General features: G+C 46.2%; 1 protein-coding gene across 6 annotated transcripts in view; it reads left to right on the top strand.

The window, feature by feature from the left end:
• Positions 1-15,070, top strand: part of LOC137422105 (F-box/LRR-repeat protein 17) — a 124,634-nt gene that overhangs the window by 23,493 nt on the left and 86,071 nt on the right. For 5 of the 6 annotated variants that reach the window (XM_068108858.2, XM_078772901.1, XM_068108859.2 and 2 more), the window contains exon 4: positions 5,475-5,597. The exons of the other annotated variant lie outside the window; for it this stretch is intronic. In XM_068108858.2, coding sequence (XP_067964959.2) covers positions 5,475-5,597 — 123 coding nt within the window. The remainder of the gene's footprint in view (positions 1-5,474; positions 5,598-15,070) is intronic. 6 annotated transcript variants of the gene reach the window in all.

Here is a 15,070-nt window from a genome sequence, read left to right as displayed (position 1 = left end):
ATCTCAGGCACCTTTTGAGCTGGGAAGTTAATATTTGGACATGACAGTGACCAAGTGATGTGGCTATCAAGGATATTTTTGATTTATTGATTAATCATTTAATCGATTAATTTTTTATTGATTAATCAATTAATTAATTATTTTTTTATTAATTACTTATTTAATTAAATTGCTAAAAGACACATCTTCGGATGAAGCACTAGTGGTTTAGTTATGCTATTAGCCAATTGATTAAGAAAATATTTTGTGATAACCTTTTATTGATTTTAATTATACAATTAATCAATCAATTATTGTACACCTCTTCCTCCCAATGCAGTCTCTATAAGCTGCACTGCGGTATTGCTGGGCGCTGAAGGCGCCCCGGCAATGCCGCGCTGTGGGATATTTAATTATTTGGCATGGGGGCGGTGTACTTTGAATGTATCTGTACTTGTTTTTGTTTGTTTTTGTTCCTCACAATTCTATCTCTTATAATTTTCAATTCTTATATAAAAATGCATTAAATTAATTGTACAGTATCGGTTGTTCATAAACTTTAATATAATTTAAAAGATTGCTGTAAGTGATGTTAATTTCACAACATCCCATGTTCAACTTTATTTAAATTTTAAACCTCAAAACATAGTTTCCCTTACCCAAAGTAAGAACCTTAACCTGTAAGCAATTGATGAGTTTCCTGACTGCACGGATCATCAGCTGGGCACCGATCTTCCTCGAGGTTTCGATCCTTTGAGCCCAGGAGCTCTCCAAACAGCAGATCCACAACTTCGTTCACGAATCCACATCAGTAGATAGTACATCAGTAGATCCGCGACCTCGGTCACGAATACACATCAGTATATGGTACAACAGTCCATCCACAACCTCGGCCACAAATCCACATCAATAGATGGTACATCAGTAGATCCATAACCTCGGCCACAAATCCACATCAGTTGATGATATATCAGTCGATCCACAACCTTGGCCACAAATCCACATCAGTAGATCCACAACCTCGGCAACAAATCCACATCAATAGATGGTACATCAGTAGATCCATAACCTCGGCCACAAATCCACATCAGTAGATGGTACATCAGTAGATCCACAACCTCAGTCATGGATCCATATTAGTAGATGGTATATCAGTACATCCACAACCTCGGCCACAAATCCACATCATTAGATGGTACATCAGTAGATCCACAACCTCGGCAACAAATCCACATCAATAGATGGTACATCAGTAGATCCATAACCTCGGCCACAAATCCACATCAGTAGATGGTACATCAGTAGATCCACAACCTCGGCCACAAATCCACATCATTAGATGGTACATCAGTAGATCCACAACCTCGGCAACAAATCCACATCAATAGATGGTATATCAGTCGATCCACAACCTTGGCCACAAATCCACATCAGTAGATCCACAACCTCAGCAACAAATCCACATCAATAGATGGTACATCAGTAGATCCATAACCTCGGCCACAAATCCACATCAGTAGATGGTACATCAGTAGATCCACAACCTCAGTCATGGATCCATATTAGTAGATGGTATATCAGTAGATCCACAACCTCGGCCACAAATCCACATCAGTAGATGGTACATCAGTAGATCCACAACCTCAGTCATGGATCCATATTAGTAGATGGTATATCAGTACATCCACAACCTCGGCCACAAATCCACATCATTAGATGGTACATCAGTAGATCCACAACCTCGGCAACAAATCCACATCAATAGATGGTACATCAGTAGATCCATAACCTCGGCCACAAATCCACATCAGTAGATGGTACATCAGTAGATCCACAACCTCGGCCACAAATCCACATCATTAGATGGTACATCAGTAGATCCACAACCTCGGCAACAAATCCACATCAATAGATGGTATATCAGTCGATCCACAACCTTGGCCACAAATCCACATCAGTAGATCCACAACCTCAGCAACAAATCCACATCAATAGATGGTACATCAGTAGATCCATAACCTCGGCCACAAATCCACATCAGTAGATGGTACATCAGTAGATCCACAACCTCAGTCATGGATCCATATTAGTAGATGGTATATCAGTAGATCCACAACCTCGGCCACAAATCCACATCATTAGATGGTACATCAGTTTATCCACAACCTCGGTCACGAATCCACATTAGTCGATGGTACATCAGAAGATCAAAAACCTCGATCACGAATCCGCATCAGTTGATGGTGCATCAGTAGATCCACAACCTCAGTCATGGATCCTCATCGGTAGATGGTAAATCAGTAGATCCACAACCTCAGTCATGGATCCACATCGGAAGAAGGTGCATCAGTAGATCCACAACCTCAGTCATGGATCCTCATTGGTAGATGGCACATCAGTAGATCCACAACCTTAGTCATGGAACCACATCGGGAGATGGTGCATCAGTAGATCGACAACCTCAGTCATGGATCCACATCGGTAGATGGCACATCAGTCGATCCACAACCTCAGTCATGGATCCTTATCGGTAGATTACCTACATCAGTAGATCCACAATCTCGGTCATGCATCCACATCGGTAGATTACCGACATCAGTAGATCCACAACCTCAGTCATGGATCCTCATCGGTAGATTACCTACATCAGTAGATCCACAACCTCAGTCATGGATCTACATCGGTAGATTACCTACATCAGTAGATCCACAATCTTGGTCATGAATCCACATCGGTAGATTACCGACATCAGTAGATCCACAACCTCAGTCATGGATCCATATTAGTAGATGGTATATCAGTACATCCACAACCTCGGCCACAAATCCACATCATTAGATGTAGATGGTACATCAGTAGATCCACAACCTCAGTCATGGATCCATATTAGTAGATGGTATATCAGAAGATCAAAAACCTCGATCACGAATCCGCATCAGTAGATGGTGCATCAGTAGATCCACAACCTCAGTCATGGATCCTCATCGGTAGATGGTAAATCAGTAGATCCACAACCTCAGTCATGGATCCACATCGGAAGAAGGTGCATCAGTAGATCCACAACCTCAGTCATGGATCCTCATTGGTAGATGGCACATCAGTAGATCCACAACCTTAGTCATGGAACCACATCGGGAGATGGTGCATCAGTAGATCGACAACCTCAGTCATGGATCCACATCGGTAGATGGCACATCAGTCGATCCACAACCTCAGTCATGGAGCCTTATCAGTAGATTACCTACATCAGTAGATCCACAATCTCGGTCATGAATCCACATCGGTAGATTACCTACATCAGTAGATCCACAACCTCAGTCATGGATCCACATCGGTAGATTACCTACATCAGTAGATCCACAACCTCGGTCATGGATCCACATCGGTAGATTACCTACATCAGGAGATCCACAACCTCGGTCATGTATCCACATCGGTAGATTACCTACATCAGTAGATCCACAACCTCAGTCATGGATCCACATCGGTAGATTACCTACATCAGTAGATCCACAACCTCGGTCATGGATCCACATCGGTAGATTACCTACATCAGTAGATCCACAACCTCAGTCATGGATCCACATCGGTTGATTACCGACATCAGTAGATCCACAATCTTGGTCATGAATCCACATCGGTAGATTACCTACATCAGTAGATCCACAACCTCAGTCATGGATCCACATCGGTAGATTACCTACATCAGTAGATCCACAACCTCAGTCATGGATCCACATCGGTAGATTACCTACATCAGTAGATCCACAACCTCGGTCATGGATCCACATCGGTAGATTACCTACATCAGTAGATCCACAACCTCGGTCATGGATCCACATCGGTAGATTACCTACATCAGTAGATCCACAACCTCAGTTGCATCCAGGCAATCAGTCAACCCACCAATGCAACTTCACCTTAGAAATGTAAAACTCACTCGGAATAGATTGGGCTATAACTTTTGTTATCGATCTGGGAGGTCGTTTTCTACTTCCAAAAATGGTTTTGTACATACATATTCAATATCGTCAATATAAATGTTCAAGGCATAATATTAAATGAGGTTGTCCAACCTGGCAACCAAGTCATTACTTTTGGTTGCCCCAACCATTAATGCTGAGCCTTGTTTTGGGGCTTGATAAACATGCGAGAGTATTGAAGGAGATGGCAGAGTAGATAGGCATGATGTTAACATGTATAGCATCATGCTTATCTGCTCTGCCAACATGAGTCTCTGACATTGATGTATTATAGGCGTACCTTTGCTTATACAAAGTGATAGCCATTGGTCACAAAAACATCCACATCACGGATCCACGCAGACCCGAACTTGTTTTCCATGCCTTCACGTCTTCCAGGGTGTAAATACTTTTTGAAAACTTCGGATAATTCACGAAATCTGGATATAAAATGGTTGGAAGGTTTGTCTAGTTTCTGGACCTTGCTTTATTCGGTAATTCATCCGGGTTTGTGTTGCCCTTAACCTGTATTGTTATACTATCGCTCCGCAGACAGTGTCCAACGGGTTAGTTATTCCCCCCCAAAGAACCCCTGCAGTTTCGCGACAAACTTTGACCTCATTATATTTCGCCATGAAAGCACACAAAGCTATCTCAACCGATGGTGAACATGGCTGTGTTTTACACTCCGCCGATGAAGTCGATTTGTCCGTCCGTGCGTCCGTAATAGGTTTTCCTTACCGCGACAACTCAAACGGCTGAAGGGATTTAAATCAAACTTAGATCAAGTATGTACTATGATGAAAAGGTGAACTACATTCGATTATGGGGTCAAGAAGTCAAAGGCCGGAGGTCCAGTTTGGTTAAAAAAAAATCTGTTTCTGCGCTAACATCTGCTCTCAGATGTTGTGTTTGTGTCCTTCCCCCTCTCGCCCCATCTTGTCTACCGCTCCCCATGTTATATGTTTTATGTGTCGGTTTGTCTTTCTGTGTGATTAATGTTAGCTCTTTCACGAGCCTCGATCTTGTATACAAAAAAAAACAAAAAACTTGTGAACCAGTGATGGGATTTTGACCAAACTTGGTACGAGTACACATTATGATGCAAAGACGAAATGATAAGATTTCAGCATCAAAGGTCAGAGGTCATGCCAGGTAAAATGTAATACTTAATAACAGCTGAAGGGATTTTTATCAAACTTGGTACAGGTATGTATAATGATGTAATTATGTGGGTGGAGGCATATCGGTCGACGTCGTGACGTAGAAGAGTGCCGTTCTAGTTTGTTGTTTGTTTTTATAAACTTTTCCGTAGCTAAGCTCCGCGTCACTTAGCTTGACCTCCGGAGCCATTACACCCCAATGCCGCTTTACATTTCGAGAACAACCCTGAACCCCGCACGTGCAACAATATTTTGTATGAATCGTTTTTGAATTTTTCCTTTTCCTTTTGAACCGTCCATTTTATCTTTCCAAATGTTTCTCTTATTTGTGAACTCCTTCTGACCCTCAACCTTTTCCACATTCCTTTAGGTCCTTTCATACCTGTCTCTCTCTGATCGTTGCCACTCTGCTGCACTCGTGTGCCACGCTTGGCACGACCTTTGCTTTGACCCACAGCTTTGGCGTCGCATTGACCTTTCCACCCAGCAGCAGGTCAGAGGTCTTGTGGGATGCTTTGCAGACTTGTATTTGACATCACTGTTTTCATGTCTTGCAATATTAGGTGTACCTGAAAGTAATGTCGCTTTTCGAAGAGGAATAAAACCACCGTTTAGAGGCCATTTTTCCCCGCAAAGCGGGGGTTGGCCTTTTCGGGGACCGTGGTAGTTGTTGTTTTTTGGTCCCCTTTTTGAAGCAATGTTTTACGGCCGGATGCCCTTCCTGACGCCAAACCCTTTTTACCGCCTTCAACGACAAACAGGGAATTACCAGTGAACTGGTACTTAATTAGCCGACCTCGGAAGGATGACAGGCTGAGTCAACCCCCCTGGCATTAATTCGGCTATCGACCGAGATTCAAACCCAGGATCCTAGGATCCTACGCCGGCACCCTAGCCGCTAGCCCAACACCAGGGAAAACAACACCTTTCGAAGAGGAATACACCGCTTAAAAAAACGACATTACTTTCCGGTACACCGAATACAAATGTCTCTCATTTGCTGTTATTTGAATCTTTCTTGACTTGCTTAGCTGTCAAAAAGGTCCGAAAAGGTCCTTCCTCAGAATGAGTCAAAGTTTAAAGGAAGTAACCATTGATGGATAGATTTCTTGCTGAAAGTAAATACTGTACACACTATGATTGTCATTGTAAGTAAAGGTGATCATGCGCTGTCCAACACGTTCTGCAGAGTGAATATTGTAGTTGTGTACAACTTTTATGATGTACGCCGCAGTTTGCACACACGACACATTGCAAAGTGCAAAGATGTCTCCATCCCTTTAAGTACGCATGGCTGAGCTCTGTCCCTGTACCTTTATCCATTGGCCAATGACCATTGCAGAATTTGCTTATTGGCCATAGGCAAAGACAAACATGTCAATGAAATTTTTTTTTTAATGCTGTTGAAGTCACCAGAAGCATTATGTTTTCAGGTTATCCATACGGCTATCCATCCGTCTAACCGTGATAGGTTTTCGTTGCTGTGATAACTTGAGAACAGCTGCAGGGATCCAAGTCACACTTTGTACATGTATTTTTTTTGTTTTTTTTGTATACGGTACTGAATCAAGGCTCGTGAAAGAGCTAACATTTATTTCACAAACAAATCAACCAGACAAACAAAATATATAAAAAGACGGAGCGGAAGACAAGATGGGGAGAGAAGGGGAAGCACACAAACATAACATTTGAGAGCAGGGAGATGTGTGGGAGGGAGAGGGCTTGGGGGGAGGAGGCGTGGGAAGGGGGGGTGTGGGGAGGTGGGGGTGGGAGAAGTATAAAACACAAGGACACCAAGGACTTCCAGGACAGAAGTTGGTATTTCAAAAAAGTGGATTTGGGGTGAAATTAGCGGGGGTAGAAAAGATCAGGGTTTTGGATGGGGGAAGATAAGAGATGGTGGTGAACAGCTGTTTTAAAGACCTGGAGGGAGGAGTGGGATTGAAGAGAGTGAGGGAGTTTGTTCCAGAGGCGGGAGAAAAGAGGAATGAAGGAGTGAAGGTGAGCAGAGAGTCTTGATTTTTGCAATTTCACCATAAGAGGGTTGCAGGCAGATCTTGTGCGACCTGTAAGAATATTTGGGGGACAGAGCCCGGAGAGAGCTGGGGGGGAGGGGGGGGCAAGGCCGGAGAGGAGTCGGTAGAAGACGGAAAGACCACCCACCTGCCTGCGGTGAGTGAGTGAAAGGCCCTTGGATTTAGCTTCATCACGTGAGATTCCAATGATTCTGAACGCTTTGGTTTCAACAGCGTGAAGACGAGCTAGGTGTGAGGCAGGAGCACCAGCCCAGAGGGGAGAGCAGTATTCCATTGAGCTGTGGATGAAAGCCTTGTATGTGGTGAGGAGCTCAGGTGTGCCAAGGAAGGACTTCGCACGACGGAGGATGCCCAGTCGGCGACTGGCTTTGGAGGCCAGCTTGGAAATGTGGTTTTCCCAGGAAAGTTCATGGCAGATAGTGAGACCCAAAAGCTTGAGTGACAGAATTTCTTGGAGAGGATTATTCAGAAAGTGGATGGGAGGGTTGTCCAGTCGGTCTTTTCGGAGAGACATCGTAAGAGTGTGAGATTTGTCAGGATTGAAAGACATGTTCCACTTGTTTGCCAGTCTGTGATTTTGTCCAGGTCTGCAGAGAGTGAGGAGGCTGCAGACTGCCGATCTGAGGGATGAGGAATGGAGCGACAGAGAGTCGAGTCTTCAGCAAAGAGATAGAGAGGATTTTCAAGAGTCAGAGAGATCATTGATGAAGACCAGAAAAAGCACAAGGCCCAGAACACTGCCTTGGGGAACTCCAGCCTGAACAGGAAGAGGAGATGAGAGAAACCCATTGAGGGCCACACGTTGACTACGACTAGAGAGGAAGTCCGCCAGCCATGCGTGGAGATTTCCATGGATACCAAAGGAGGAGAGTTTTATGAGCAGAGTATGTATAATGATGAGTATGTATGTAGGGTGTTCAGAAAATAAAAAAATTCTGAAATTTGATAGGCATAGGTGCTCAAAACATGAGGAAACAGGTAATAAACAACTGGCAAAAATTTCAAGTCAATCCATTATAATTAAGTGACAGCTCAACAGACCCAAAGTTTTGAATGAGCTAACGTATATATTATATAATGTGTGCGACAACTCTAACCACAATGTGTGCGACAATTTAAACTAAATATGTCCCTCATAATGCGTTGAGAAGCTACCTAATATCTTCACACCCACAACCTTATACTGTTCGCGTATTGCCGGAATTTTGAGGGTTTGCGGCCGCCACATGGCCAGCTGTTGCCGAAGCTCAGGGTCCAGGAAGGCCTGTATAAAGTGGTCCAGCGCCAAGCTTTCCTGGGAGGCCGCTGCCATGTCCGCATGCGCTATCCCCACTGCACGGCGAATGTCGTAAACCAACTCCCCTATGGTCTCTTGGGGTTTTTTTTTTTTTTTTTTTTTTTTATTTTTTTTTTTTTTTGTATACAAGGTCGAGGCTCGTGAAAGAGCGAACATTAATCACACAGAAAGACAAACCGACACATAAAACATATAACATCGGGAGCGGTAGACAAGATGGGGAGAGAGGGGGAATGACACAAACACAACATTTGAGAGCAGGGACCGAGAGACATGGAGACATCGAGAGATCTGAGAGAGGGCGAGGGCTTTGGGGGGGGGGGGGGCATGGGAAGGGGGCGGTGGGAGAGGTATAGAACATATGGACACTGCCAGGACTTCCAGGAAAGAAGTTGGAATTTCAAACAAGGTGGATCTGGGGTGAATTAGCGGGGGTAGAAAAGATCAAGGTTTTGGATGGGGGAAGATAAGAGATGGTGGTGAACAGCTGTTTTAAAGACCTGGAGGGAGGAGTGGGATTGAAGGGAGTGAGGGAGTTTGTTCCAGAGGCGGGAGAAAAGAGGAATGAAAGAGTGAAGGTGAGCAGAGAGCCGAGATTTCGGCAGTTTAACCATCAGGGGGTTGCTGGCAGATCTTGTGCGACCTGTAGGAATATTTGGGGGACAGAGCACAGAGAGAGCTGGGGGTGCAAGGCCGGAGAGGAGTCGGTAGAAGACAGAAAGACCACCTACCTGCCTGCGGTGAGTGAGTGAAAGGCCCTCAGAGATAGCTTCATCGCGGGAGATTCCAATAATTCTGAAAGCTTTGGTTTCAACAGCGTGAAGCCGAGCTAGGTGTGAGGCAGGAGCACCGGCCCATAGGGGAGAACAGTATTCCATTGAGCTGCGGATGAAAGCCTTGTATGTGGTGAGGAGCTCAGGTGTGCCGAGGAAGGACTTCGCACGACGGAGGATGCCCAGTCGGCGACTGGCTTTGGAGGCCAGCTTGGAAATGTGGTTTTCCCAAGAAAGATCATGGCAGATAGTGAGACCCAAAATCTTGAGCGACAGAACTTCTTGGAGAGGATTGTTGAGAAAGTAGATGGGAGGGTTGTCCAGTCGATCTTTTCGGAGAGACATAGTAAGAGTGTGAGATTTGTCAGGATTGAAAGACATGTTCCACTTGTTTGACCAGTCTGTGATTTTGTCCAGGTCTTCAGAGAGTGAGGAGGCAGCAGACTGCCGATCTGAGGGAAGAGGAATGGAGCGGCAGAGAGTGGAGTCATCAGCAAAGAGATAGAGAGGATTTTCGAGAGAGTCAGAGAGATCATTGATGAAGACCAGAAAAAGCACGGGGCCCAGAACACTGCCTTGGGGAACTCCAGCCTGAACAGGAAGAGGAGATGAGAGAAACCCATTCAGGGCCACACGTTGACGACGACTAGAGAGGAAGTCCGCCAGCCATGCGTGGAGATTTCCATGGATACCAAAGGAGGAGAGTTTGGTGAGCAGAGCGGGGTGCCAGACCGTGTCGAAGGCACGTGATATGTCGAGGGAGACAGCTCTAATTTCCTGTTTGGCATTGAGGACCTCCATCCATTGTTGAGACAGCAGAAGCAGCATGTCCAGAGTAGAGTGACCTGGTCTGAAACCAAATTGATGATCAGAGATCAAGCCATTGGAGAAGAGGAAAGATTTCATATCCGAAGCAATGATGGATTCCATGACTTTGCTGATAATTGGGAGAAGGCTGATTGGTCTGTAGTTGCTAGGATCTGTTTTTGCACCTTTTTTGTGCAAAGCGGTGATGTTGGCTGATTTCCAAGCAGATGGCAGTTGACCTTGAGCAAAAGAGAGGGTGAAGAGAACAGAGAGAGGGTGAGATAGAGCAGCAGAGCAGGATTTTAGGACCCGTGGGCTGATGCCGTCGGGTCCAGTTGCAGAATCAGAGTCGAGGGTTGACAGAAAACTTTTCCACCTTGTCAGGAGGAAAGGACACGGAGTCCAGGAGCAGCAGGGTACGACTGGGTATGGTGGGTACAGAGAGGGATGGGTTTGGGACACAAGATTTAGAGGCAAACACAGAGTTGAGGCATTCAGCTTTTTCACGTGCGGAGTCAGCTGTGTAGCCGTTTGAGGTAAGGGAGGGGATGGAGGGGGAACAAACACCAGAAACGGATTTGACCAGACGCCACCAGGATTTGGAAGAGGGAGACAGATAAGAGAGTTCGGTCTTGAGAACGGAGAGATATTGTTTCCTGGCTCTCCTGAGGGTGGACACACACTTGTTTCGGGCTTTGTGAAAGGAAATGAGATTTCCTTCCGTTGGATTTGCTTTCCAGGAGACGAAGGCAAGTTGTTTCTGTGCAACAGCCTCACCACAAGAATCCGTGTACCATGGACGGGAGGAAGGGTATGACAACTGAAGACGAGATGGGATAAATCTGTGCATGAGAGAGAGCAATTTACTTTGGAAGAATTCCCAGGATGAGTTGATGTCAGAGGTGGTAGAGATGGGAGACCAGTCCAGATGATTGATGGCTGCTTGAAGACCGTGCCAGTTGGCCTGAGTGAAATGCCAGACTCGTCGACGCTGAGCAGGCTCCCTGAGGATGGTCAGAGAGATGTCCACTTTAACAACGACATGATCAGATGATCCGATCGGAGCAGAAGAAGAGCAGCAGACATTTTCAGGGAAGTTAGTCATAACCAAGTCCAGAAGAGAAGATGTTCCGTTGACTGAGATCCGGGTCGGGAAATTGACAGATTGTGTCAGTCCCAGTGAGTCGCAGAAGTCCTTTGCTGAAGAGCCATGGCTGGTGAGAGAGGTACCCACACCCAGCCAACTGGCATGGTGACAATTGAAATCACCACATATGAGGAAGAGAGAGTTGGGATGAGTAGATAGAAGTTGGTCCATATCATCAGACAGCGAGATGTAGATGGAGTCATCACTGTTTGGTGGACGGTACAACACACGAATGAACAAGAGGTGGGAGCGAAGGGGAAGCCGTAGCCAGAGGTATTCCTGGGGGTGAGGTGGAGAGAGTGCAGTGCAGGGCGAGTGAGGAAGAGAGTTTTTGATAAAGATAGCAACCCCGCCTCCAGGACGAGGCTCAGGTCTATCATACCGGAGGAGGGAGTAGCCCGGGAGAGATACTATGGAATCAGAGACATCATAAAGGAGGAAAGTTTCTGTTAAGCAGATCACGTCTGGTTTGACAGAAGCAACCTGTATGGAGAGATCAGTTAAGTTTGAACGAAGGCTCCGGATGTTTGAGGTCCATACCGTTAATGAAGAGGAAGGGGGAGCATCAGATACAGAACAGGGGGGAGGAGGGGTAGGGTAAGATGTGGAAGAGGTGGAAGAGATAGGGAGAGCTGTTGAAGGTGTGTCAGAGATTTCAGAATAGCTCGGAGAAAGGGAAGGATGGGGCGGACAAAAGGTTTGATGGTGATTGGGTGAGCCACAATGAGGTGTTATTTGAGGAGGGGGAAGAGCGAGGCAGAAGGTTGGGGGAGATGGAGGTGAGAGTTTGAAGGGGGAAGAAGCGGGGAGGACGCTTTGAGGAGGGGGAGTGAGAGGGGGGAAATTGAGAAGCAATGAGGGTGGGGAGATTTGAAGGGGAGGGGTGAGGGGGGAGTTTGGGAGGGAAGGGACAAGGGGAGGGATTTGAAAGGGATGGGATATGGGGGAGATTTGGAGGGGAGGGGTGCGGCAGGAGTCTAGGAGGGGAGGGGCGAGGGGGCGTCTTGGCGGGGAGGGGTGAGGGGGTAGTTTAGGAGGGAGGGGGCAAGGGGGGAGATTTGAAAGGGATGGGTGATGGGGAAGATTTGGAGGGGAGGGGTGATGGGGAAGATTTGGAGGGGAGGGGTTATGGGGAAGATTTGGAGGGGAGGGGTGAGATTGGATTTTTGAAAGTGTACGATTTATGGGAAACGAACATTTATTGCAAAATGAGTTTCTTGTGACCTTCGAGTTAAAAATACGTTTAAGGACGCTGGATGGAGGATGGAGTGCAGGAGAGTTTAGGGAATGTAGAAAAAAGGCACTATAGGAGATGGATATTTTTTTGGGGATGAATTGATTTGGTGAGCAAGTCGAAAGCAGCCTTTTAAAGAAGAAGAAGAAAAAGGTGTTATAAAATATGACGGAATACATAACTTGAGGGGAAAGTGTAAACATTGAAGGTTAATGAGTGAAAACTATCTGGGGAAATGGGGGAGAAACACGTGGTCGAAGAACGAACGAACGAATAAGAATGAATAAACGAATGAGAACAGAGAAGGAAATGTTTTTTTTTTTTTTTTTTTTTTTTTTTTTTTGAGTTGAGATTTACACAAGGAAGTAGGCTATGGGTGAAAAGACTGGGAATACAGAGAACGAAAGTTATTGGATCACAAAAGACGGACCGCTGAGAGAAAAACAAAGCCTCAAGGTTGTACAGTGCACACTGTACAAGGCCTCAAGACACGACACGGCAAACAGACGATCAATTTATGAAAGATAAACACCGAGAAACAACCAAAGTTGCACACAATAACTTCACACACCGAAAGATAAATACAGTTTCGACAAAATACAATTGTGAACAGACTTAACTTCGAAAAACGTGGAGACCGTGTGGAGCTTCGAAAATCCCTCCCACCGTCTCCGAGATCTCGCGAGATCTCAAGGGGTTTCGTTTTCGAACCGCGAGTTGAGCTTTAACAAGCTCGCTCTGGTGTTCTCCACCAAATCAATTTATTAGGGCCGAACGGAGAGCTGACAGGGTGATAGCACCCGGTGGTAGAGCAGTCAAGACCTCCACCGCCACGCTGCACAGTGCTGCCACAAGGTGTATCCCACCTTCGTCCGGTCCCCAACCGTTACCTCTACACACATGGTCAAACTGGGCCAAATACGCCCGCAGATCGCTCTTGCTATCATACGGCACTAGTGACACCGTGCGGATGCCAGAGGTACGAATACGGCACGCTGGTCCTTCTGGGACCGGCGCAGAGCCGAACGCTTCAGGTCCCCACGGTGCACCACTTATTTGGGGCTCACATCCCCTATCCCATCCCAGTGACCACTACCCCGGTCGGTGTCGATGCCTGAGTCGTCTGATTACTCCTCGCTCCCCATTCCGTACTCGCACACACCGAGGCTCTCCTATGGTGAAAATTTCATGTCAATCGGACCAAGTTGCCGAGAAAATGAATTTTTAAAATGCAGACACGGCACACACGTACGTACGTACGTACGACTATTGTATAATGATGTAAAGATGAATCGCTTCGTTTTTGGGGTCACAAGGTCAAAGGTCATGTTAGGTAAAAGTCCTGTTACCACAATAACCTGTGAACCAGTTATGAGATTTTGACCAAGGTTGGTACAAGTATTTGTTATGATGTAAAGATGAACCGATTTGATTTTGGGGTCAAGGGTCATAGGTCAGAATCTGTAATAGGCTTTCATTACCGCGATAACTTTAGAACGGCTGAAGTGCTTGATAACTTAAGAACACGATAACTTAAGTACGTCTCATCTCCCCTTCCTGTTCTGGCTGGAGTTCCCCAAGGCAGTGTTCTGGGCCCTGTGCTTTTTCTGGTCTTCATCAATGATCTTTCCGACTCTCTTGAAAATCCTCTCGATCTCTTTGCTGATGACTCCACTCTCTGCCGCTCCATACCTCATCCCTCAGATCGGCAGTCTGCAGCCTCCTCACTCTCTGAAGACCTGGACAAAATAACAAACTGGTCAATCAAGTGGAACATGTCTTTCAATCCTGACAAATCTCACACTCTCACGATGTCTCGCCGAAAAGACCGTCTGGAAAACCCTCCCATCTACTTTCTCAACAATCCTCTCCAAGAAGTTCTGCCGCTCAAGCTTTTGGGTCTCACTATCTGCCACGATCTTTCTTGGGAAAACCACATTTCCAAGCTGGCCTCCAAAGCCAGTCGTCGACTGGGCATCCTCCGTCGTGCGAAATCCTTCCTTGGCACACCTGAGCTCCTCACCACATCCAAGCCTTTCATCCGCAGCTCAATGGAATACTGCTCTCCCCTCTGGGCTGGTATTCCTGCCTCACACCTAGCTCGGCTTCACGCTGTTGAAACCAAAGCCTTCAGAATCATTGGCATCTCCCACGATGAAGCTGATTCTGAGGGCCGCTCACTTGCTCGCCGCAGGCAGGTTTGTGGTCTTTCTGTCTTCTAACGACGACTCTAAGGCCTAGCTCCCCCAGTTCTGTCCCCGAAATATTCCTTCAGGTCACACAAGATCTGCCAGCAACCCTCTTATGGCGAAACTGCCAAAATCAAGACTCTCTGCTCACCTTCACTCTTTAATTCCTCTTTTCTCCCGCCTCTGGAACAAACTCCCTCACTCTCTTCAATCCCACTCCTCCCTCAAGGTCTTTAAAACAGCTGTTCACCACCATCTCTTATCTTCCCCCATCCAAAACATTGATCTTTTCTACCCCGTTAATACAACCCAGATCCACTTTTTAGAAATACCAACTTCTTTCCTGGAAGTTCTAGCAGTGTCTATGTGTTTTATACCTCTCCCACCACCCCTCCCCTTCCCATGCCTCCTCCCTCCAAGCCCTCTCCCTCCCACAGATCTCCCGATGTCCCTGCTCTCAAATGTTGTACTTGTGTGCTTCCC

Source organism: Myxine glutinosa, chromosome 2, assembly GCF_964187855.1.
Source record: "Myxine glutinosa chromosome 2, kmMyxGlut1.1, whole genome shotgun sequence".
NCBI lineage: Eukaryota > Metazoa > Chordata > Myxini > Myxiniformes > Myxinidae > Myxine > Myxine glutinosa.
Note: the sequence above shows the minus strand (reverse complement) of the source record. Positions and strands in the feature narration are given on the sequence as shown.